Source organism: Miscanthus floridulus, chromosome 1, assembly GCF_019320115.1.
Source record: "Miscanthus floridulus cultivar M001 chromosome 1, ASM1932011v1, whole genome shotgun sequence".
Lineage (NCBI taxonomy): Eukaryota > Viridiplantae > Streptophyta > Magnoliopsida > Poales > Poaceae > Miscanthus > Miscanthus floridulus.
The window spans coordinates 17,405,516-17,429,310 of NC_089580.1; the positions used below are offsets into that span (position 1 = coordinate 17,405,516).

The 23,795-nt window shown below is 47.2% G+C and overlaps 1 protein-coding gene and 2 long non-coding RNA genes across 3 annotated transcripts; 2 read left to right on the forward strand and 1 right to left on the reverse strand.

Moving 5' to 3' along the window:
* The first annotated feature begins 285 nt into the window (after positions 1 to 285).
* Positions 286 to 1,127, forward strand: LOC136474610 (uncharacterized). Its single transcript, XR_010762969.1, has 3 exons — positions 286 to 452; positions 594 to 666; positions 780 to 1,127. It is a non-coding gene; the product is annotated as an uncharacterized lncRNA (long non-coding RNA).
* An 869-nt stretch (positions 1,128 to 1,996) lies between these two features.
* On the forward strand, positions 1,997 to 2,752 carry LOC136452741 (uncharacterized). The gene is made up of 4 exons (XM_066453341.1): positions 1,997 to 2,032; positions 2,120 to 2,415; positions 2,491 to 2,589; positions 2,675 to 2,752. Exons 1-4 carry the CDS (start codon positions 2,002 to 2,004, stop codon positions 2,750 to 2,752), a joined length of 504 nt encoding a protein of 167 aa, XP_066309438.1. The 5' UTR covers positions 1,997 to 2,001.
* A 3,377-nt stretch (positions 2,753 to 6,129) lies between these two features.
* Positions 6,130 to 6,957, reverse strand: LOC136474617 (uncharacterized). The gene is made up of 3 exons (XR_010762970.1): positions 6,560 to 6,957; positions 6,273 to 6,462; positions 6,130 to 6,183 (listed from the first exon to the last, which is right to left on the reverse strand). It is a non-coding gene; the product is annotated as an uncharacterized lncRNA (long non-coding RNA).
* Positions 6,958 to 23,795: the final 16,838 nt, after the last annotated feature.

Consider the following 23,795-nt stretch of genomic DNA (forward strand, 5'->3'; position numbering starts at 1 on the left):
ACCGTGGTGCTCAAAAACATAAAGTAGTGATCAATGAGAACAAGTGTACGTGTGGAAAACCGATCATATACCATAGGCCTTGCTCCCACATGATTACAGCCTGTCGCCTTAGACGTGTTGACCCTGAGGTCCCTCCCCGTATGGCCGCGGAGTTCTCTTTGAGGAACCTAATGAGCACCTGGAATCCTCAGTTCGAGCCATATCTTGATGAGAGTCAATGGCCTACTTATGATGGCCCCAAGTATGTGGCTGATCTTGGTTTACTCTGGAAGAGTAGAGGACCTAGGCGGCGGAAGCGGTTCAGGATGAACATGGACCGAGCCACGAAAGGTAGATCAACCACGAGTAAGGTTGGGAGACATTTTGTAGAGGACACCCAAAAGAGCCGTTGCTCTGGTTGCCATAAGCCGGGCCACAATAAGAGAAAATGTCCTGAACTACTTAGACAACAGGTATCCATCAAGCTAGCTACTAGAATTGCTTTGTGTAATGGTACATTGGTTTACTTTTGTTTTTTTTTATTTTTATGTTACTTCGTACCACATACACATGCTTTAACTTACACTAATGGTTTGTCATTGCTTATGTTGCAGGATGGATCGGTTCCCCCTTCTTGATCCAAGGTTCGATGAGCACCACCGGGCTCGGAGGATCGAGAACGGAGAGGTATATTCAACAATTCGTATGAAAACACTGCATTGTTCATGTTTTGCTCTATAGTCCATGCTCTTTATAAAGTGACATGAACTAATACTTTTTCATGCTTGTTTTTTTTGCAGGTTTTGAATGTGCTGAGGCCAATGACACATGAGGCCTCTACGACCATGGTCTATGATGAGAGGTACACGCCCCTCCTGAAGGTGGTGAACCTTGCTACTGTTGCTCGTGTTTGTCGTCGAGGCACGCCACCTTTCAACCTAGCGGCGCTGACGGCGTTGATAGATCGGTGGCGTCCGGAGACACACAGCTTTCACCTACCATGCGGGGAGATGACGGTCACTCTCGAGGACGTTGCCATGATCCTTGGAGTCAAAATCCGAGGATTCCCAGTGACAGGAGACACGGAGTCTGAAGGATGGCAGCAGCGGGTTGAGCACTTCTTGGGACGGCCCCTAGCGGCAATTGAGGCTGGCCAGAAACGGCGCAGCAGTGGGGTGTCCCTGAGGTGGCTTCGTCAGCAGTTTCGGGAGTGCCCACCCAACGTAGACGCCGAGACCGTGACATACTACTGTCGGGCCTACGTCCTCCACATGTTAGGTACGGTTCTCTTCCCTAACGGCACTGGAGACACGGCGTCCTGGATGTACATCCCGTGCCTTTTGAACTAGGAGGATGCCGGCAATAGGAGTTGGGGCTCGACTATACTTGCCTTCCTGTACCGTCAGCTTTGCGAGGCTTGCCGCCGTCCTAGAGGCTCGCACGCTACAATGTCAGGCTGCATCACACTATTGCAGGTAATAAAGCAAAGTTGTACAAGTTACCACTACAATTCAATGTATTTTCTTAACAAAAGTGATTAACATTCATGTTTCCACTCTTTTTTGCAGATTTGGATGTGGGAGAGGCTTCCAGTTGGGAGACCGCATCAGCTTGATCCCCCACAACCTTGGTTTCCTCAAGGAGACGCAGTTGTCGCCCCTACCGTGGCACACCTCTACGAGCGAGCCCATGGAACATACCACGTGTCATGCCACGCGTACATCAGCTTCACCAATGAGCTGGACACCCTTTTGCCACAGCATATAAGTTTCCCACCCTTTTGCCCTAATCGAGGATATGTGCACAAATTGAGCATCGACTAGTTGATGACGACGTTGTGTACAGGTTCAATGGAGCCCATATCGGCGGAGGCAAGTAACGGATCTCAACTTGAGCGCCTTGTGCATGGCAGACGAGGACGTCTGGACGATGAGGACCCCCTTATTTATTTCTATGCAGTTGAGTACCATCTCCCTCACCGTGTAGCACGGCAATTTGGTAGGCTACAGCCTTCTCCGCCCGATGATTTCTCCACCGGTTGGCAGCTCCACAAGTACGTAACATACAATATTTTGTTCGTTTCACATGAAAGAATCATTGAGTAGGCCTTCATATTGCCGATTTGGTGTAAAATTTGCAGGTTCAACAGACAAAAAAAATAAGAAGATCACCAACTGGCAGCTGGAGCACCATCGCTACATTGATGAGTGGATGTTGATGGAGCAGAACAACATGGGCATCCACGCCGTCCATCGTGACAAGGCATTCCATGATTACCTTGTTTGGTTTGGTCAACGAACAAGGCTTCAATTGAGGCCCGCTTGGACGGAGCAAGACATTGCTGACATTGCGAGCGAGGATGAGGGCAACAACCCATATGACCAAGCTACCCGAGAAGGCAGGCAAGTTGAGATCGCCCCTGCGTTAGCCAGAGCTGTAAGTGATACAACTATTTCAATCTCTGAGGTCTTTACTGTGATAGAGACTTAAATTATTGTTTTTGTTGTATAGAGCATGGAGATAATGAGGACAGTGGCCGACCAAGGAAGGGCATTGATGATTCCTGTGGGCGATCCTGATGAGGCCTCCATGTTACGACAACACATTCAGGTAGTCTTCTCTCATTCAGTTGATGTTACATCTTTATATAGTTTTGCGACCAACCCCACTTACTAATAGTGCTTTCAAAATGCAGCGTGCCATGCATCGCCTACGAAAGGTAGCTACACGCCTTGGATGTAGACGTTCCCTGGATGTGGCAGTCCCACAATAGCTTGGTGCTGGACCTTCTACTGCACATGTTGGAGGGACTTCATCTTCACATGGTGCACATGGTGGCATGACTTCTTCTTCACATGGTGCAGCAACTACTGCAGAGGGTGGTCAAGGACATGGTCATTATGATGATGAAGTTGATGAAGGACAGGGAGAGTATGATCATGAGTATGATGAGATTGGCATGTCCCAGCTTGGAGATGCACCCCAAGGAACTCAAGGCCCCTCCGGTTCTGGACGTCCACATAGGACGCTCAGACCAGTGGACAGGTACACTCTAGGTACCTATCCGTCAAGGTACAAGGAGCGATAAAAGATCCAAAGACTTCATATGCTTTATTTTGTGCATGGACTATGTATGCATTGGACCTTGTACTATGTTTGGACTATGTTTGTTGATTGATGAAGCATATGTATGGACTATGTTGGATGTTGAATGTGTTGGACTATGTTGGATGCTTAATGTGTTGGACCTTTTGTATGTACGGATGTTGAATGAATGTGTCTGTCGGTGTGGTCATGTGTTATGTGAATGTGTGGAACGTTGCCATGTTTCATGTTTCCAGCTATTAAGGGCCTCCGTCGCAACTCACAAGGAAGAAGGGGTGTCATCATCCCCATCCTTCATGTTACGATCAACCTCTGTTGGATCCACGATGACATGTTAGGAGAGTCGGGGAGCTAGCGAAGGGGACGCAAAGGGGACGAAGCACGCAAAGAAGATCCACGGTGACATGTTAGGAGAGTCGGGGAGCTAGCGAAGGGGACACAAAGGGGACGAAGCACGCAAAGAAGAGATGATATATTGGTGAACCCAGGGGCTCGACGTTTAGTCATTTGACGCCGACCCCTGGTACGTACTGGAAACCAATTCACCGAAGCGCCGAGGTGCCCAAGCTCGGCGTTTAGTCATTTCACGCCGACCCCTGGTGCTTACTGGAAACCCTTGCATCGAAGCGCCGAGGTGCCCAAGCTCGGCGTGTTATGACTAAGCGCCGAGGTTCGGCCCAAACCGGGCCACGGCCGTTTCCAAACCCTAGGGTTGGCGTGGGCCGCCTCGACGCCGAGCCTCAGCCCAACTCGCAGAAGGCCGAGCCAAACCCTAGGGTCGGCGTGGGACGACTCAACGCCGAGCCTCAGCCCACCACACGGCCGCCAAACCCTAGGGTCGGCATGCCCTAGGGTCGGCGTGGGCCGACTCAACGCCGAGCCTCAGCCCACCTCACACACGGCCGCCAAACCCTAGGGTTGGCGTGGGCCGACTCAACGCCGAGCCTCAGCCCACCTCACACACCCCAAACCCTAGGGGAGCCTCAGCTCAACATGTAAACGCCGACCCAAACCATTTGGTATATGTTGCGATCCTATTTGCATGATTCAAATGAAAAATCTTTCTCAACGATTCCTCTTCGACTAACACGAGTTATACTAATAAGAGTAGACAAGTTATATTTATGTTTGTATATTTGTTCCTGCAGGAAAAACCGATTGTTGGTTCGATTTCAATCCCCTATTTTTAGGGAGACTCAAATCTTTTTTTCAGTTTGGGAATCAACCATAGTACATGAAACTTAGACGTAGGTAAACTGCAATTTATGAAATAGCGGAGGCACAACGATTACACTCACATCAAAAGTAACAATGGCATGTCGCAAACTAAACCTAGCATGCCTTAGGGGATTGAAAGAAACAAGTGATACAGACATTACAAAGGGAACACACTCAAATAAAAACTAACAATGGCATGTTGCAAACTAAACCTAGCATGCCTTACGAGATTGAAAAGAACAACTCATACAAGCATTCCACATTCGGATTGACTAACAAATGTTGGTCCTAATAATGCTCCCACATATTGAACTGAGTTGCGCCTTCCCCATAGTATCCTCCAGTTGACGGAGGCGGTGGTGGTGGCGGTGGCGGTGGCGGTGGAGAAGGAGGTCCGTCCTTCTTATGGTTCGTGCACTCGCAGTACGGATTATTGCATAGTGCCTCCTCTACATCATTGCTGTTGTCGTCGTCCGACTTGTCCCTGTTACCACTTCCAGGGCCATACTCTAGGTCAAAGATGCGTCCCTGTAGATATGTGATGTACTGTTGATGGGGATAGATAGGAGGAGGGTCGACCCATCTAGTGAAGCCACAGTTATCTGGACAGCTTGAATCCTGAAAACCCATCTACCAATAAGTACTACTAGAAACTACATGCAAATCTAAAAAAGGAGAGAGTTCAAAGGCAATACAAATCCTCGCGGGCATCTGAAGAAACGACGGCCTCCACCGTCACAGTCGTTGTACATCTGCACAACGCAATCCAAACCGTGGCGGCATTTTGGCCAATCTTCAATGCGCTTATCGTATGATCTAAGAGGTCTCTCACGGGTGAAGTCACTCTTCCTCTCCAAAGGAAATTCCTCTATTGCTTCTTCAAAAGAATCAGGACCCAGAGAACCCTCCCACACAATCGGAGGTCCCTTCCTCACCCCCTTTCCTCTCCCTCCACCTAAACCCTTTCCACTTGAGGAACCTCCGCTCGACATTTGCTAAAACTAAACCAGAAAACAAGTTGTGTGGATGTGGAGCAAGACATGGAGCACTATATATAGATATGAAGGCAGGTTCACCATGAATGCTACGTGACAAAAAACATGTGTGCCTACTCATTTATTGAATCTGAAAAGGCTAGATGCTTCATCTGAAAAGCCTACAACCATGACTAGTCATTTCATCTGAAAAGGCTACACCTGTGTTTTGTCACTTCATCTAAATGCAGTACATCACTCTGATATTAATTCATTGCGTCTATAGATACAACAGTAAACGAATCTAGGCTTTTCAGTGAGTTTTCAAATAGACTAGTACCCCTTTCAGTGACTGCAACAGTACTTGTAGCCCTTTCAGTGACTGCAACAACACAAGTAGTCTTTTCAGTGATACAAACAGTACCACTACAATCTTCGGATAGTTAACGAAGTACATGGCATAAGACCATCTGAAATAAAATCATAGTGCATTACAACATAATAAAAAAATTTCAGGGAATAAGTTCATCTGAAATAAAAGCAGAGTGCATTACAACATAGTAAAAAAAGTCCAGGGCTACACGACATCGCTCGTGAATGAACCAAATACCTACTGAGTGCAACGAGGCCACTTTCCCTTCCTCTCGGCATCGGGATTCTCCTCCATCGCTGCCTTCGCTCGGCGCACACGCTCAATCTTCTTCTCCCTCTCCGCCCGGTACGCAGCAACACGCCTCCTTTCCTCCTCTTCCTTATGCTCCTTTTCTATAGCCTCCAGTCTACGTCTCTGCTCAAACCTCTCCTTAACCTCCGCATCCCACTCCTTCAGGCCTTCTAGACGCTGCTTGTCTGACTCCTTGATCTCAGTGTCAATCCACTGCTCAAAGTCACACAGTGGTGGAACGGTCTGCAAGAAAAACAAATTGTTACAAAACAAATAAATAAGCAATACTTAATATCACAAGAAAATTAATTAACAAAATAAAAATATCTCACAAACGATGCACGGCGTTGTTGCTTTGTAGGTTCCCATGCATAATTGGGACACATCCAGTACCTCTGCCTATATGTTTCCTCATCTTCAGAGATGTCTACCTTGCAAGGATCACCACAAAAGCACATTGGTCGAGGAACACCTTCAGGGAGAGGCTTTAGGTCGTAGGGATTTGCCCTCTGGCGACCATAGCTACAATTGAAAGAATTTAGTCATATTAACGGAGAACCAAACCTAAACCTAGGGTTTTCTATTTGTTGCACAGATAATGAATAAACATTGGGATTACCTTAGAATACGAGCTTTACCACGCCTTGGCATCCTAACGTTACGAAGAAAACGCCTTGGTCATAACAAATTGAAATGTAATGACCAACAAATTAATAAAATACATAGTAACCCTAATGACCAACAAATAACTAACCCTAATGACACCTACAATAAACAAATAACCCTAATGACCAAAATAACTAGAAACCAAACTAACCTAACATGTTCATCACATATAACAGTTAAACAACAATGCACTCAATCATCCTAAGCCATACATTTTGCAAATGCAAACACAAATATACCAAATCACCAAACAACCATGATTCCAAATGATTAGGGACAATGTAAGCACATCTACGCGGATAGAATGGAGGAGGGGAGGGACCATTACCTCGAGGAAGCTTCGGGAGACGAGATCCGGGCACCGGGGGTCGATTTTGGAGGTTAGAGTTTCGTGGGAGCCGTGGGGGATTTGGGAGCCCCGTGGGGGAATGGAGGAGGGGAGGGAAGAAGAAGAAGAAGGGGCCTCGGCGCGGCCTAAAGGGTCCAGACCTCGGCGTTGAGTCGGGCCGCGCCGAGGTCTGGAGGCTCGGCGTTAAGTGACCCAACGCCGAGCTTCTGGGCCACCGTTCTTTGTTGGGCCGCCTGGGCCGCGCTCCGGATGGGGCCAGAGCTCGGCGCTGAGTCCGACCGCGCCGATGTTGGGTACTTGGCGTCGGCTGACACGACGCCGACGTCTCGGACCCACGCGCCAACGTGTCGACGACGACCCCGGTCTCCCGTGACGTGGCAGTACCTCGGCGTGGAGTGACACGACGCCGAGCCTCATATCTCGGCGTCATGTGCTAAGACGCCTAAAAATGGTCTATTTTTAGAAATTGTTTTGGCGTTGGTATTTTTCTAAAAATTGTTTTCAAAAGAGACCAAAATACGAAAATTTCACTATCGCTAGCGCTAGCGCCGCCCACCAACAGGCAACACGTCTCACAGTCGCCATTATATTATAGAATCGGAAATGGTAGACTATAAGTCAATTGATGCTGTTTTATTATGACAGAAAATACTGTATCATGCCTAAGCGAACAGAGTGTATGATGTTATTAGTACTTGCCGGCAATTTCACGTGCGCTTCTTTGTCGGCGGTTTGTGTAAGTACCGCACACCGCACGCGCGCGGGCGCACGGCGAATGCGACATCCTGCCCTGCATGTCGTGGAGAGCGGCGAATTTCGTCCACAAGGCGTTAAATTCTTGCAGTGAGACTGAAACGTAAGTACGCCAAATTTGACAGATCAAGATGCGCGTTTCAAGTGTCTTTCTCGGCCGGTTGGGTGAAATCTTCGGTGCTTACCAACTCCACTGCAGAAAGATGCAGATTCGCTTGTGAATTTCAACGAAGCAAGGCATGCGCTGCATTGTTTGACTGCCGCCCTGAGACTATACTCCTACGCTGCATGCATGGGCAGCCGCACGTACGTGTCACTGGGCGGTGCCTTGGCAGAGAAGAAGACGAGGGAGGTGGTGGTGACCGAGACCGGAACACCAAGGCCTGGCCTTCCAGTTGCTAGCGCCTAGCCGCCTAGCACCGACCACTGAGTGAGCAGGGAAGTTGTAAAAAAACTGGTGAGTGTGGGGATGGCCGACCGTGCAGTTTCCTGTACAGACTTTCAGGCATCGTTTGTCCCCTGCTCGTGGCGACGTCGCCCGACAAAACGGCTCCGGGTCGTCCTTACAAAATCAGAAATGCCGTCCGTTTAGACAACTTGTACTACTTGCAGGTAATTTCATGCTTGCTTCTCGCCGGCGGTGGTAATGTACGGACGCGCGTGCGCACCATACACCACGTGGCAACGTTTTTCGTAATGCGAGCGCCGAGTGGTGGTGCTGGTGCATGGACGCGTGAACTGGATTCCTTTCCTCTGCAGTGAGAGTGTCTGAGCGTGAAACGCCAAAGTTTGACAAATGGAGGGATATAGTACGCGTCCCAATGTCTCGGTCGAGATCGACCTGCATCTGCGCACAATGCCAGCGATCGGCACACGAGCGACTTGCTTCGCTGGTCCGCACGTGTGGGACGCTTTCTTCAGGGTGCGCTTCGGTTTGTTTGACTTGTGCTTCTGTCAACACGGTTGACGACACGTGGTGCTAGCTCCACGTGAGTACTGACGGTATGAGTTGACTTTGCCGTCGTGGCATGCATGTGCATGCCAGCCTATGCCGCTCACGCAGTCAAGCCGCATATATGGACGGTGTGTTTAGTTTCTGCCTAAAGTGCGGCGAGCCACAAGAGTCTCAGTTCATCTGCAATGTGATTTTTCGCCACATCTGTGGCGGTCATTTTCTCCACCTCAACTGTGGCGCCACAGCACGGAGTGGCATCCTATGGCATAGAAACAAGCAAGCTCTATTGTTGGAGGATGTAGTGTTGCATGTAAAACTTTTCACTGAATAATCAATATTAGTAACTATATATTTATCTCTTTTGCACATGCTCCATCAGTTTCAAATTATAAAACTTGAGACTTGTGTGGCACAGCTTCTTCATTCAGCTTTATGAGCTGTATAGATTTGTGTTTTATGTCAACAAAGATCTTTAAGTACCAAAGTTAGAGGGGTGTTCCTTCATGGCTTCATGCACAAGGTACCTGCTCCCCCGTCCCAAAATATCTATCGTTTTCGCTTCCCGAGAAAAAACTTTGATAAAATATATATTAAAAAATATTAATATTTATGGTACATAATTAGTATTATTAGAAAAATCTTTGAATCTAGTTTTTTTAATAAATTTTATTTGGAGATACAAATATTACACGTATTTTTTATAAATCGAGTTAAACTTGTGGCACGAAAATAAAAAAAAAACGATAGATAATTTGAGATAGAGAGAGTATGGTCTATGGAGTTGCTACAAAACCTGGTGATATTTCTACTCATGACCCAATCACACGCTTTTAGAACCAGACAAAAGTTGAAGACACCCACGCTTGTGCTATAGCTGCAAGTGTAGCTACTTTTATCGATGGATGATGGGCGCATCACTGGTATATTGCTACGTCTGTCGCGCCGTGCGAGCTAGCCAGCGCTGCATGGAAGTGCATTTCACTACTACAAGAATCAATTTACGCAGCGTGATCAAAATGGGCTCCATGGCGGGCACCTCTTTTGCCCGCCACAGTTAACTGGTGGCCGGCCCGCGAGGCCGGCCACCGAGGCGCCCGCTGCGGGAAAAGGGTTTACCGCGGCGGACCACCTTACTTGCCCGCCGCAGGAAATCGTTATTTACCGCGGCGGGCGGTATGAATCGCCCGCCGCTGTAAAGAGTTGATTTACCGAGGCGGGCGCTTTATCTTGCCCGCCGCGGTAAAGCCTGTACAAATACACAGCACCACCCCTTCATCTTCTCCACGGGTCTTCATCTCTCAAACTCATGGGGGGAGGCTTTGTCCTAAAATTTGAGGAAACTTTTGATTTGAGTTGAAGGGCTTGGATTTGAGGGAGGAGGACATCATAAGAGGTTCATAAAGGCTCTCCCTCTCTCCTTCCATCCTCTCTCTCTATTTCCATCACCTAGAGTTCTCTCTAGATCTAGATCAATTTTAATGGAAAAAATGATGTCATGTATTTCTTTAATTTTAGATTCATCATAGATGCATGCTTCATCTTTCACATCGTCATTTCCTCTCTTTTTCATGATTTTGGACGTAAAAATCATCAATTTCTCCTAATTCTTCTTTATTTAATGTTGATTGTGACGGATAATGTTCGCAGGTATGATGGATAGGTCGGAATGGATGTACCGGATCGATAGAGTGAATGATCCGCGGTACCTCTTTGAATTAAGGAAGTTTATTGCTGCTGGTAAAGCTCACCGTGAGAGGCTGAAGCGGATGACAACCATATGTCCACGTTCTCGTTGCAAGAACTAGAAAGCCCACCGAGACAGCGAGGTGCAAACTCATTTGATCATGTATGGTTTCGTCGAGGGCTACACAGTCTGGACATTTCACGGCGAAAGAGTTGGTGCGAGTGGCGGTGCATCTAGAGTGAGCTCTTCGACGCCGACGACGACAGCACCACCGGTGAATAAAGATCCTTTAGCAGCAGCTGCGCCAGCCGACAGTGACAACAGTTGTCGTGATTACATCACGGTGGATGATCTAATGCAAGACATGGCCGACAAAGCCGGCGACGGTGGGGATGGTCAGGATACTGTGAGCCAACCCGAGGATGTGTAGCTTGTTGAAGATCTAGTCAAACACTTCGATGAAGACGACATTGTGTTGGGTTGCCCAAAGTGGTTGGAGAATTTTAGAGAGTTGAAGCAGGCGGCAGTTGATCCTCTCTATATGGACGGTGGCGATTGTCCGAAGGAGTGCACGGCGCTCCGTTTTAACCTCCATATGTTGATGTTTAAGGCTCATCATGGTTGGTCTGACACTAGCTTCAATGAGTTGTTAAGCTACCTTGCCACCACATACCAACGGCTAACAAGGTGCCCGCCAATACTTATCGGGCTAAGAAGCTGATCCGGCCAGTGGCGATAAAGCTTAGAAAGTTTGATGCATGCCCTAACCACTGCATCCTATATCGGGGCAATGAGTATGAGAATTTGACGAGTTGTCCGCACTGCGGCTTTAGTCAGTACAAGAAAAATGCTGGTTGTCGCGTGGATGCAGAAGACGAGGGAGGCTTGCGGGGTGGTCGGAAGAAGAACATGAAGGGGGCAAAGAAGAGCAGTGCGGCCAAACAGATCTCGGCTCAGCAGGACGATGAAGAAGAGGGTTACACGCACAGGAAAAGTCTAGCACTGTCGGTGTGGTACCTGCCCGTGACCGATCGCCTGCGTGCAATATTCGGGAACCCGGATGATGCCAAGCTCATGTCCTGGCATGCATCAGCTGACCGCTTGAAAGATGATGGCAAGCTACGGCACCCATCCGATGGCAAGCAGTGGAAGGATTTCGACGAGGCCTACCCAGAGTTTGGTAAGGAGCCCAGGCATGTTAGGTTCGCGTTGAGTACCGATAGGATGAACCCGTTCGGTGAGCTTAGCAGCTCGCACAGCACTTGGCCCATCGTGCTCACCATGTACAACCTACCTCCCCATCTATGTCAGAAGCGTAGGTACCTTATGCTGACCATGCTTATCTTCGGACCGAAGCAGCCCGGCAACGATATAGATGTGTTCCTGGAGCCGTTCATGGAGGAAATGAAGATACTATTTGATGTTGGGGTCCAGATGGTGGATGCATCCCACAAGGAGAAGTTCACACTAAAAGCAATCATCTTTGTCACCATCACCGATTACCTTGGTCTCTTCTCACTGTCGGGGCAGATCAAAGGGAAGACCGGCTGCATAATTTGCATCGATGGGACCTACTACACTTACCTTAAGGGATCCAATAAGATGGTGTACACGAGGCATAGACGGTTCCTCGCCAAAAATCACAGGTATAGATGAAGTATTATGAACAAATACTTTAACAATCAGGACGAGCCATAGCGTGATCAACCGACGCAGACTAGTTGGGGGACAAAGGTGAATGAGATGGTCAAGGACATGGATCAGTTGGAGTTTGGAAAGAAGAAGAAGCCGCCTGATGAGGGGCCCAAGCAGACAAGGAAGCGAAAGCGGGACCAGACGGAGGAAGTCCTCGCCGCCGTTCCTTTCAAGAAGAAGTCAATTTTCTTCAAGTAACTGTCGTATTGGAAAACACTGAATACACCCCATGCCATCGACTGCATGCACCTAGAAAAAATGTCTTCGAAAGCACGATCGGTGTCCTGCTGGACATCAAGGGCAAGACAAAGGATGGTATCAAGTCATGGACGGATCTTATCAATCTAGGCATCAGGCCGGACCTTCACCCGGGACCGCCTCAGAACGGTAAAGTGGATATCCTAGGTGCGGCCTGCAACCTAACTCAAGACGAGAGGACGGCTTTTCTTAAGTTGCTTAGGGGTATCAAGGTGCCGACTGGTTTCTCTTCCAACATCAAGAGCCTGGTCTCCATGAAAGACCTCATAATGACTGGCTACAACTCACATGACTGCCACGTCATGCTGGCGGTGTTCCTACCAATTATGATTAGGGCTATCCGTCCAGAGTATGTGAAGATGGTCATCACACGGATGTCATACTTCTTTAACCGCATCACCCAGAAGGTCATTGATAAGGCTGAGCTGCCTGCCCTGAAGGAGTTCATCACGAAGACCCTTTGCTAGCTCGAGATGTATTTTCCACCATCTTACTTTGATATTATGCCACACCTAATGATGCATATGGTTGATCAGATCCATCAACTGGGCCCCATGTACCTACACCAGATGTGGACGTATGAGCGGTTCATGTCCACCCTCAACAGATACGTCCATAACCGCGCTTACCCGGAGGGCTCTATGATCGAGGCATACACGACGAAGGAGGCCGTGAACTGGTGTATGAGGTACATAAAAGATGGGAGGGTGATTGGGCTGCCTGTCCATCACCATGAAGGCAAAACCTCAGGGATGGGGTGCACAGGCCGAAAAGTACGCACCGATGTGGCAAACCGAACGGTGCAAGAAGCTCATTAGAGCATCCTTCATCTTTTAGTGAGCATGGAGAAATACATTGAAAAGCACCTGGAAGAGATCCGCGCCGCTAATGACGGAGGGTCCAAAACCATCACAAAGAGCAATTTCATAGAGTGGCTCAAAGAGCAACACGTACCCCTTGAAGGATGCCCTGATGAAGATACAGAGACCATTAAGAGGCTTGTGTTAGGCCCATCCAGCCAAATCACCATGTGGCAAGGGTATGACGTCCAGGGCTATAGTTCCACACGAAAGACAAGGACAAGAAGAGCTCGGCATAGAACTACGGTGTTCGATACGAGGGCGAAGAAGAGTCGATGGGGTAGAGGAGGCAATACTATGGGCAAGTCGAAGAAATATGGGAACTTGACTATGGCCAAAACCTATGCATAACCGTCTTCCGTTGCCAGTGGGTCAAACCGAATGCGGTTGCAGTGGACAGTAGGGCTAACCACTGTGGACCTCAAAAGTATTGGCTACAAAGATGATCTGTGGGTACTAGCAACCAATGTCGCACAAGTGGCCTACTATATATATGTAGAGGACCCAAAAAGGCATGTGGTTGTGTCTAGAAAGCAGCGGATTGTGGGAGCTGATGGGGTGTAGAGTCCCGAACAATACAACAACTACGCAGAGCTCGAGCTTTTTACCGATCATCCAAAGAAGATCAAGGCCGTCGAGGACCGTTCAACAAATCCAGGATGATGCCGTGGGCCCGCCCCGACGGTGAAAAGAGGACGGTGAAAGCATCTGCACCAAAATGATATATGTATCCCAGAGACATATATGTAATAATATAGCTCGATCTATTGAAGACAAGTTTTGTAACTTATTATTAATATCATGGAACCATACTACTCTACTAGTACTACTGAATCTACTACTACTACTATACAATACTACTCTACTAGTACTACTCAACCTACTGCTACTATCTACTGTACTAATACTACTGCGATAGTAAGATCTACACAGTGTCATTCAGACTATTTCTGACAAAACATGAAAACATTGAAGACAAGTTTGAGCTCCAGTAGCCCATTTGATCAAGCAAGAGGCTCAATTCTTGGTATGCCTGTGAAGATCTGAGATCTAAAGAGCAGTGGACTATAATGCAGTTTCTTTTTTTATTCAGCCAATAATGCAGTTAATACACATCCAAAGATGTTAAAATCTTTTTATCTATTTTTTCACCCAGTGACTTGATCAATTAACTAGTGCTTATATACAACCAAATATGTTTCTTTGTAATGTTTCATTTGATGGTGATGCATCAACCGTGCAAAGCATATGCAACTGGGGAAAAAAGCATAACAGATACCAAAAATGACAGTACAATACCCAATCAGGAAGGTAAAGTCAGAATAGTTTGTCTTTGGTTATACAGAGGCAACACCTTATCTACTCCATAGGAATAATATAGCCAGAGGCAAATTAGTGTAGCAGTATTAACCGTGGCGGGCACATAACAGCGCCCGCCGCGGTTAATAGATTAATCGCGGCGGGCAGTGTAAGGTGCCCGCTGCAGTAAATATTTATCATGGCGGGTGGCTTATATTGCCCGCCGCGGTTAATCAGTGGCTATATATGTGACCCCTGCCCCGTCCTCCTCCCCCGTGCCCGTTCCCCGCCCCCGTCTTCCTCTCCCCGGAACCCTTGCTCCGGCCACCGAGCTCCTCCGCGCTGGGCCTCATCCCCGGAACCCTAGCGCCGGCCAACGAGCTCCTCCACGCCCACCGCACGCGCCCCCGCCCCCGTCCTCCTCCCCCGTGCCCATGCCCCACCCCCATCCTCCTCTCCCCGAACCCTTGCTCCGGCGCCCACCGAGCTCCTCCGCGCTGGGCCCCATCCCCGGAACCCTAGCGTCGGCCACCAAGCTCCTCCGCGGTCACCGTCCACACGTCAGGCCCCGTCCTCCTCCCCTGTCACCATCCCCATCCTCCTCCCTGGTCACCGTCCACACGCCGGGCCCCATCCTCGGAGCCTAGACGGGCTCTAGCCGCTACCTCCTCACTTGGAACCTGCTGCGCCCAGGCCGAGGTAAGAACTACATAGTACCTTGGTTCTGTAATTACAATGCTGTTGAAATTTTATTCATTTGGGCCCCTCAGTTGTGCCTGGCATTAGCCTTGTTGTAGACATTGTTTTGGACTTTGAAGGATTTGATTCTAGGGTGAACATATTTTGTGTCCTTTACTTGTTGGGTCATTGCAACGACATGCACATGCAAGTCGTTTTATTTTGGAGGTGTTGTTTTTTGAGAGACTTCATCGCGGTCCAGGTGCTACTACAGTGGTAAGTAGAATTGAAAACCATGTTGTGTGTTGTACCACGTTGTACCTTCTCTAGTTTTCAGAGGTTGTGTACACCTTAGCTGTGTAGATGATTTGAGTAATCTTATTATAATTGTTAACTTGATGTAATTATCTATGTTCAATAAAAATGATTTTTATGAAAAATAGATAAATAAAATGACCTATGTCATTAGGAGATTAGTAGGGGTAAATTTATTCAGAGGTCAAGTGGACAAATCGGTTTGTTTGGAGTTGATCTGTTTGAAATATGGCCAGCCCAATAGGAAAGTGGCCTGGACTTCTGATTCGACGGGCTAGGACGATGGATTAAAAGCGGGCCGCTTTTCCCAGCCCAGTAGATCTCGTAGTCATGTCCTATCGGACGGCTGCGGCCTCGATCGCTGGCCGGATAGCAAGCACGAGGGTTTCTATTGCGGCGGGGTTGTCTACTGATTATGGCCCGACTCAGTTCCAGTTGTGCGAGTAGTTGCTGCTTCGATGCGCCTATGTTCGTGAGCGTAGTTAGTGTGCACAAATTGAAATTCTGCTGTCTTTTTAACAATCCCCTTTACAGGCTTATCTCCAACAGGGTTGAGCTATTTCCATATTTAGCTGGAATTTGTGACCTATTTATACAGGGTTGTCTCCAACTAGCATCGAATCTCAACAGCATTGTCTACAAGAATAAAATTTGTAATTACATGCTGCCTATGATGCCAAAGAAATTTGTGACAAAATTCTGAGCATATGCCACTGCCTATGATGCACCTTGCCTTTAAACTGATCACATGCTAAATTTGTGAGAATTTTGAGATGAATTGGTCACTCTGCTGCAATTTCTAGTAGTATACTACTACTACTGCCTACTACTTTCTCTACTTAATCTATTCCTATACTGTCTGCTACTACTGTCCTCCTATACTACTCCTATACTACTACTACTGTTGTATACTACTACTAGTATACTACTTTCTAGTAGTATACTACTACTACTGCCTACTACTTTCTAGTAGTATACTACTACTACTGCCTACTACTTTCTAGTAGAATACTACTACTAGTATACTACTACTACTACTTCCTACTACTACTCCCTCCTCCTCTACTCCCTCCTCCTCTACTGCCTACTCCTCCTCCTCTACTCCTACTCCTCTACTCCTCCTCTACTGCCTACTCCTCTACTATGCTCTTGCTGACTAAATTGAGCAGTTCCTCTACTACCTACTCCTCTACTGCCTACTCCTCTACTATGCTCCTTTGGGGATGAATTTTGAAACTATCTTGATGGCTTTTGTTTGGTATTTGCAATGATGATTCTACTCCCTCCTCCTCTACTGCCTACTCCTCTACTCCCTCCTCCTCTACTGCCTACTCCTCTACTCCCTCCTCCTCTACTACCTACTCCTCTACTATGCTCTTGTTGACTAAATTGAGCAGTTCCTCTACTACCTACTCCTCTACTGCCTACTCCTCTACTATGCTCCTTTGGGGCCGAATTTTGAAACTATCTTGATGGCTTTTGTTTGGTATTTGCAATGATGATTCTTTTCACACTTCTAAGCTGAGGCAGTGACATATGCAATGATGTGAACCCTTTTATGCTGAGGCAGTGGCGATGATGATCGAGTGCCCCCGCTAAACTTGGATGGCTTGTATACCAGATACCAGCAACCAGTTTAAAAGCGATGTGATGACAATGGGGCAAATCTGAGCCAACTACTACTACTTTACTACTCTAGTACTACTCTACTTTACTACTCTAGTACTACTCTACTTTACTACTCTATAACTGTGTCTATACAACTGAAATATGTATTCATTGTAGCTTTCCAATGGCGGAGGAACCGATAAGCGAATGGTGCGGCCCTACCCCTAGTGCATCATCATCAACTAGCCTCGAGAGCCAAGTGTCCGTGACCCCGAGGCCAACAAAGAAACATCGTACAGAGGACGAAGATGATCTGACCTACCAACCGAGGGACAACGAAGTTGAAAGTGCGCGGTCTCCAAACCCTGAACAGATGCCGGTGGTGCCTCGAGAATTGAATTTCAAGGAGGAACAAGTCAGGGACAAAGAACCCCCCGCTCCATCTCCAACCACTTCAGGCAAGTCTAGGGGTCTGAGGACAAAGCTGAGAAGGGGGGAACACGGGAGGCACCGGAGGGAAATCCACGACGAAGTCCATGTGATCCATGAGGTGGGACCAGAGGGAAACCTGTTGTCGCCACCCACGGTCCTTGCCAAGTTCAGCAACCAGGTGGCATGTATAGTCAAGGACAAGGTGGAGATCACTTGGGAGGAGTGGAACAATGTCCTGGTCGACTACAAGACACATATCTAGGGTGAGGTGACGAGGAGCTTCCATTGTCCCGGGGACGCTGATCTTGACAAGTGCAGGGAGTGGGTCATGCACGTGGTAGGAAGAGCCTTTAGAAACTTTAAGTCCATGCTGACCAGGTACTACCTGAAGCTAGGCAAGTCACCCTATGTCAAATACACTATGGTGAAGGAACATCACTGGGAAGAGTTCTGCAAACAATGAACAACAGAAGAAGCAAAGGCAAAGAGCGCCAAGTTCAGCGCACTCGTGAAGAAGAACCTGCACCCCCACCACTTGGGCATGACTGGGTTTGCTGGTAAGAGGCCCCAGTGGCGGGAGGAAGAAATGGCTAGAGCTGCCGCCGAGCTTCCCAATCCGTACGACGGTGTAGACTTGAGGGCTAAGGACTTCATCTATGCCCGCAAGCCGAAGAAGCTCAAGGAGGGCGCGAGCAAGTTCAATGAGCCCAAGTTCGAGGAGGTGGAGAGGGCTGTCATCGAGGCCGCTAAATCCAAGGACAACTTTGAGGTTCGTAGGGGCCAGGACTTGCTGACCCTGGCGCTGGGAACCCCCGAGCACCGTGGCCGCATCCGTGGATGTCATCGAAGATGAGCTGGAACTCAGTGGAGTCATGGCAATCCGACACTGCCACATACCGGTCAAGGCAAAGGTACAAGGAGGGCATCTTTCAGAAGGGCTATGATCAAGGCGTGGCCGAAATGATCAGCCGATCCATAAAACAAGGAGGTTTCATCTCTGGTACATGGAAGCGGCAAAAGCTGGCCTGCATGGTTTTCTAGTCAAGGTTGTGGCGGAGTACTTCCACTTGCTCGGCAACGATGCAGAACTCCCCGTGGACTTCCACGACATGTACAGACTACTGCGGGAACAAGACCTTGACATCGCCCAAGTCACCTTGTTCTCTATGTAAGTGCTGAATTGCGAGTTTCACATATCACCTGCCTTTGAATCGGTCAAGACTACTTATATATGCCACGATGGCTTGTCCTTGCAGGTTGATGGCCTATATATCCAAGGAACTAAAACTTGATGTTATCTATCTATCTCCAATGCATATTGCTCAAAGAATCATCATTGGTTACCACCTAGATGACAATCATCCAACCATGAAAGACTTGACCAAGTGACAGAGAGAGGCGCACAGGAAGAAACTGATGGACAATGAGAAGTTGAACATTTCAAGATACATACTAGGAGCAATGAAGAAGATTAGGGAAAATGGGTGTATCCTAGCTGCCTACCACTTTGGGTAAGTCGAAGACATGCCTGTAGATATAAGTGGGTAGCTAGGTAGTATTATTATTTGTCGTCGTAACCTGTATTTTATTTCAATAGGCGCAGCCAAGGCCTCGAGGGTCACTGGGTTGCATTTATCATCTACCCTCAGGATGGCAGGGCCTGCGTATTTGATTCGTTGACAGTGCCAAACTTAAAAGGGTACAAGGCCTTTGAAGATTGCCTCAGAGTGTAAGTGACTGAACTATCTTCTCATATGCGTTCTAATGCCCTGCCTAATACTAGTACATTTCGTATAGCGCTTATAAGGAGTACGTGAAGGATCCTGAATGCTATGATCGAAGAACAGAGAAATTTAAGGCTAAGCATAAGAACCGCATCAAAATCAGACGCAACTTTCCGGTAAGTATTTGAAAGGTTTAATTGTGCTTTTCGTTCATATGCGTTCTAATGCCTGTGTTGTAATGCTTGCGTATCGATCATGTAGTGTGCCAAACAACCGGTAGGATCACAAACTTATGGCTTCTACGCCTGTGAGTTCCGAGGATGTGCAAGCAGTACAGCAGCAGTTGGAGGGTGCTCAAGAATGGATTGAACTGGTCGAGAGACATGCAGAGCATCCAACACAGCTTCAAGCAGACAAAGGCGGACATATGTAAGTTTGTCTTAGACAAATGCATGCTTGAAGGGGGCACGTTCTTCCATGAGAACAGCCCGCTAGCGATTTTACCAGAGTACGAGAGGCTGAGGAAATGGCCCACGATGATGCGTCCGCAGGATTACACCTTAGCGCATATATAACGACTTTAATATGTAAATGTAATTTATTAACGATGACAAGAACGACTAAGTGAATATATATATATGTATATTATCTCATGTGTAATGCCTGCATACTTTTTAAGTTTAATCTGTTAAATCTTGATGTGATTTGGATTTGGATTTGAATTTATATGCCTGCTGTATTTTATTTGAATTTATATGCCTGCTGTATTTTTTTTAATTCAGGAAATAATTTACCGAGGCAGGCAAATAATAAAGCCCGCCACGACTAATCAACATAACCGCGGCGGGCCACAAAAGGTGTCCGCCGCGGTAAAATAATTTACCGCGGCGGGCGGTGTAACGTGCTTGCCATGGTAAAAGTATATTTACCGCAGCGGGCACGTTACACCGCCCGCCGCGGTAAATCGGTTAACCGCGGCGGACAAAGCCGCCCGCTGCGGTTAAGCCATGATTTACCGTGGCCTCTAGGCCGTGGCGGACGGCTTTGCTCGCCGCGGGAAACCCAAATCGCATGCCTCCAGTAAAGTTTGTGTAGTAGTGTTTCCATCGAAACATACGACCAAAGTGAACTGGAACTGGAGTGAGAGCGAATTTGCAGAGAAATTTCGTTTGACTGGGGGAGAGATGAAACTGATAGGCGGCGCAACGTCGGTGGGTTGGTGAACTTTTCGTGCGTGGGCTCAGTCAGAAGATTCGCACTTGAATATACCCTACTCGGCTACTCCTACGACATCTGGGAAATTCTCCTGAACCACAGTCCACGGAGTACTTCAGTGTATCAAGGGCATGTTTAGATGCCGAAAAATTTGGCAAAATGGCACTATAGCAGTTTTTCATTGTTATTTGGCAATTAGTGTCCAATCATAGTCTAATTAGGCTTAAAAGATTCGTCTCGTGGATTTCGTCTAAACTGTGTAATTAGTTTTATTTTTTATTTATATTTAATACTTCGTGCATGCGTCCAAAGATTCGATGCGATGGAGAATCTTAAAAAATTCAGCATTTTAGGAGGGAACTAAACTGGACCCAAGTATCATCTGATGTGACGGTCAGAAGATTCGCACTTGAATATACCCCCATTTGCAAATGATGTGATGGTTCAAATTGGGCAACCGCGTGGCCGTAAAGTGTGCATGTGAGCTACTCCATCTGTCCTAAGATAGACGACGTTATAGATACGTGCAAGTTAATTTTTTTTTACTTTAGCTAGATTTATAGAAAAATACGTGCAACATGTCTCTAAATAAATTTATTATGATAGTTTATTCAACGACATATCTAATGATACGAATTATGTATTATAAATATTAATATTCTTTTATATATAACTGGTCAAAGTTAGAAAAAATCTGACTTCTCAAGAAGCGAGAATGACTTGACAAAGGGAGTATCTTTTTTATCTATTGCAGGTAGAGAAGACTTTGCGGTATGCGTATTGTAATTTAGTACATGAGTTGTCTTTTTGTATATACTACTGTTATATACTCCCTCCATACTAAAAAATAAAGTCATTTTGGACAGCGACACGATCTTCAAAGCATAACTTTAACTACTTATTTTTATAAAGATATTTATCAAAAAGTGATATGTAAATTTTTTTGAAAGTACTTTTCAAGACAAATCTATAGATATGGTTTTCACGTTTCCAAACTCAACAACTTAAAAGTTATTCATGATTTATATTCTAATGTTTGACCCCAGTCTTATCCAAAACGACTTTATTTTTTAGTATAGAAGATGTATACTACTCCAAGATATAAGTTTAGTACCTTTAGATGGTGATTGATGAGCAAGTGTACAAGGTCAATGACGGTGGTGGTTAAATATTTGGTAGCATGGAGAAAACTTTTTCAGGATAAATTTTTGTGGAGTTCCCTTAGGTCCAGTTATAGGGGAAGCTCATTAAACACAACATACGCAAATAAAAATTATAAGCCCTATTAGAACATAATTTATATAAACAAAATTTTAAAAGAAACTTGTAGAACATGTTCACAGAAGTGGAATGGCTAACAAGGTTTTGTTAGGCAAAGCTTAGGATACCAACAAAAGGCTTTATAGACTAGTGGTTACAAGAGTCTCAGTAGCACTGTGGGAGCGATTTTTTTAGAATTTAACAACTTTATTCTTTTAGTGTTAGACGATGTTCCCATCGACAGCGACGCGCCTATGGTGACTTCGTCAATCTCACAAGAGTCTCAGTAGCACTGTGGGAGCGATTTTTTTTAGAATTTAACAGCTTTATTCTTTCAGTGTTAGATGACGTTCCCGTCGACAGCGACACGCCTATGGTGACTTCGTCAATCTCGAGAATTTATCGGCCCAGTCTTCGAATGTGCTCATAAGGGTGAGTGTACGTGCATCATGAGCGTAGAAGGACTAGAACGTGGGAGATAGATGTGTTTTGCGTGGATCGACTGCATGTCTATATCCCCTAATAAGACTGTGCAAACTTGAACTTGCTAAGTATTTCTCACCGTAGCGAAGAGAGTATCTGCACTTCCTCCATTTCAAATTATAAGTCATTCTAATTTTTTGGAGAGTCAAAGTATCTTTAGGTTTGACAAGAAATGTCAAAAGTCCAGCGGCGCACACTTGCTAGTGGCTAGCTAGTCGTGCCGACTGCCGACTGGTGTCGCGCGTGATGCAATGGATACTGTTCCTGAGAAACGAAGTTGAAGTCGTTGTGCACACATAACATCTATATAGCGTTGTTGAAATTCTAAGCTTTCTCACACGTTATACAATTGAGCACACTATACACATATATCCATGTACTCAATTGTTCAAATCCTAATATATTTACATCTTATCTTACTACTATATATCTTAGCATGCCCCAATGGTTACCGGACACACTAGCTAGAAGTCTAGAACGTGCTTGTCCTTCCAACGGCTGCCTACGGCTAATTATTTCGGTGCATAAGCAAATTAAATTAATAAACATATATGAAATGAAATGAAATAATTGTAGGTAGTGCAGCATTGCGAGACGTCTTCATCCAAAGGATCGCGCGCTTGCGATTCGCAGCCAGCAGCCGGCTTGGTTGCTAGGGCTTCCACGCCGGTGGGCAGTTTATATGCGGGTTGTTGGAATGACAGGACGTGGCGGCTCCGTCCGCGGCGCTGGCGGCCTCATCCAAGCCTGTCGCCTGCCCTGCCAGAAACCGCCGCGCTAGCTTGGAGCGCAGCAGCAGCACCTCTGGTGTCCTCCCCGCTCGCACCAGCGCTCGGTCGCTCTGCCGCGGCCGCGAAGAAGCGACGGCACCCACGGCCCGCGCAGGCGTCGTCGCCGATGCGGACGAGGGTGCCGCGTCGGCGGCGGCGCCGGTCCTCCCGTCTCCCGCCACCTCCGTGCTGAAGGTGGGCGGCCGAGCGGTGCGGGCCTCGGCATCGAGCAGCAGCGGCAGCTGGTGGTGGAGGTGATCCGCCGGCGATGACGATGATGGTCTAGAGCACTCGGAGACCTGAAGTGGGAGGAGGCAGCAGACGGCGAGGAGCAGTGGGCGAAGCAGTCCGTGTACGGGGCGTGCCATCTTGCGTGCGCTGCGCTGCTCTGCTCTGTTCTGTGCGTGATGAAGCTTCACCTGGCAGCTCGAGCTCTTGAATTGAGATCGATGAAGTGTTACATGCGTTTTTATAGAGGCGGCGAGCGATCGAGGCGACTGAATGCGAGAATTCATATCGCAACGCGCGGCAAGTGCAGCGTAACTTTGGCACGCCGAAATGTGCTGGCTCGAATGAAAATAAAAAACACATCACTCGTGGACTGTGCCTTCGCAGTCGCAGAGATAAAAAAGAAGAAGAAGCTGGAGCCGGTGAGTGATGACGATTGCACCCAGACCCAGTTAACACACGTCTCTCTCAGTCGCCGTTATACATAGAATCAGAAATAGTAGGTACGTAGACTACGATGTACTTGCAGGCAATTTCACGTGCGCTTCTTGTCGGTGGTTTATGTACGGACGGACGACGCGTGTGTAGTTCCGTACACCGCGTGGTGAACGCGACCGGCTTTT

Bases quoted from the DNA above. Each gene is read 5' to 3' on its own strand.
- LOC136452741 (XM_066453341.1), top strand. From the start codon at position 2,002: ATGATTTCTCCACCGGTTGGCAGCTCCACAA. The intron at 2,033-2,119 runs GTACGTAACATA...TAAAATTTGCAG, and splicing joins ACCGGTTGGCAGCTCCACAA to GTTCAACAGACAAAAAAAAT. The intron at 2,590-2,674 runs GTAGTCTTCTCT...TTCAAAATGCAG, and splicing joins TGTTACGACAACACATTCAG to CGTGCCATGCATCGCCTACG.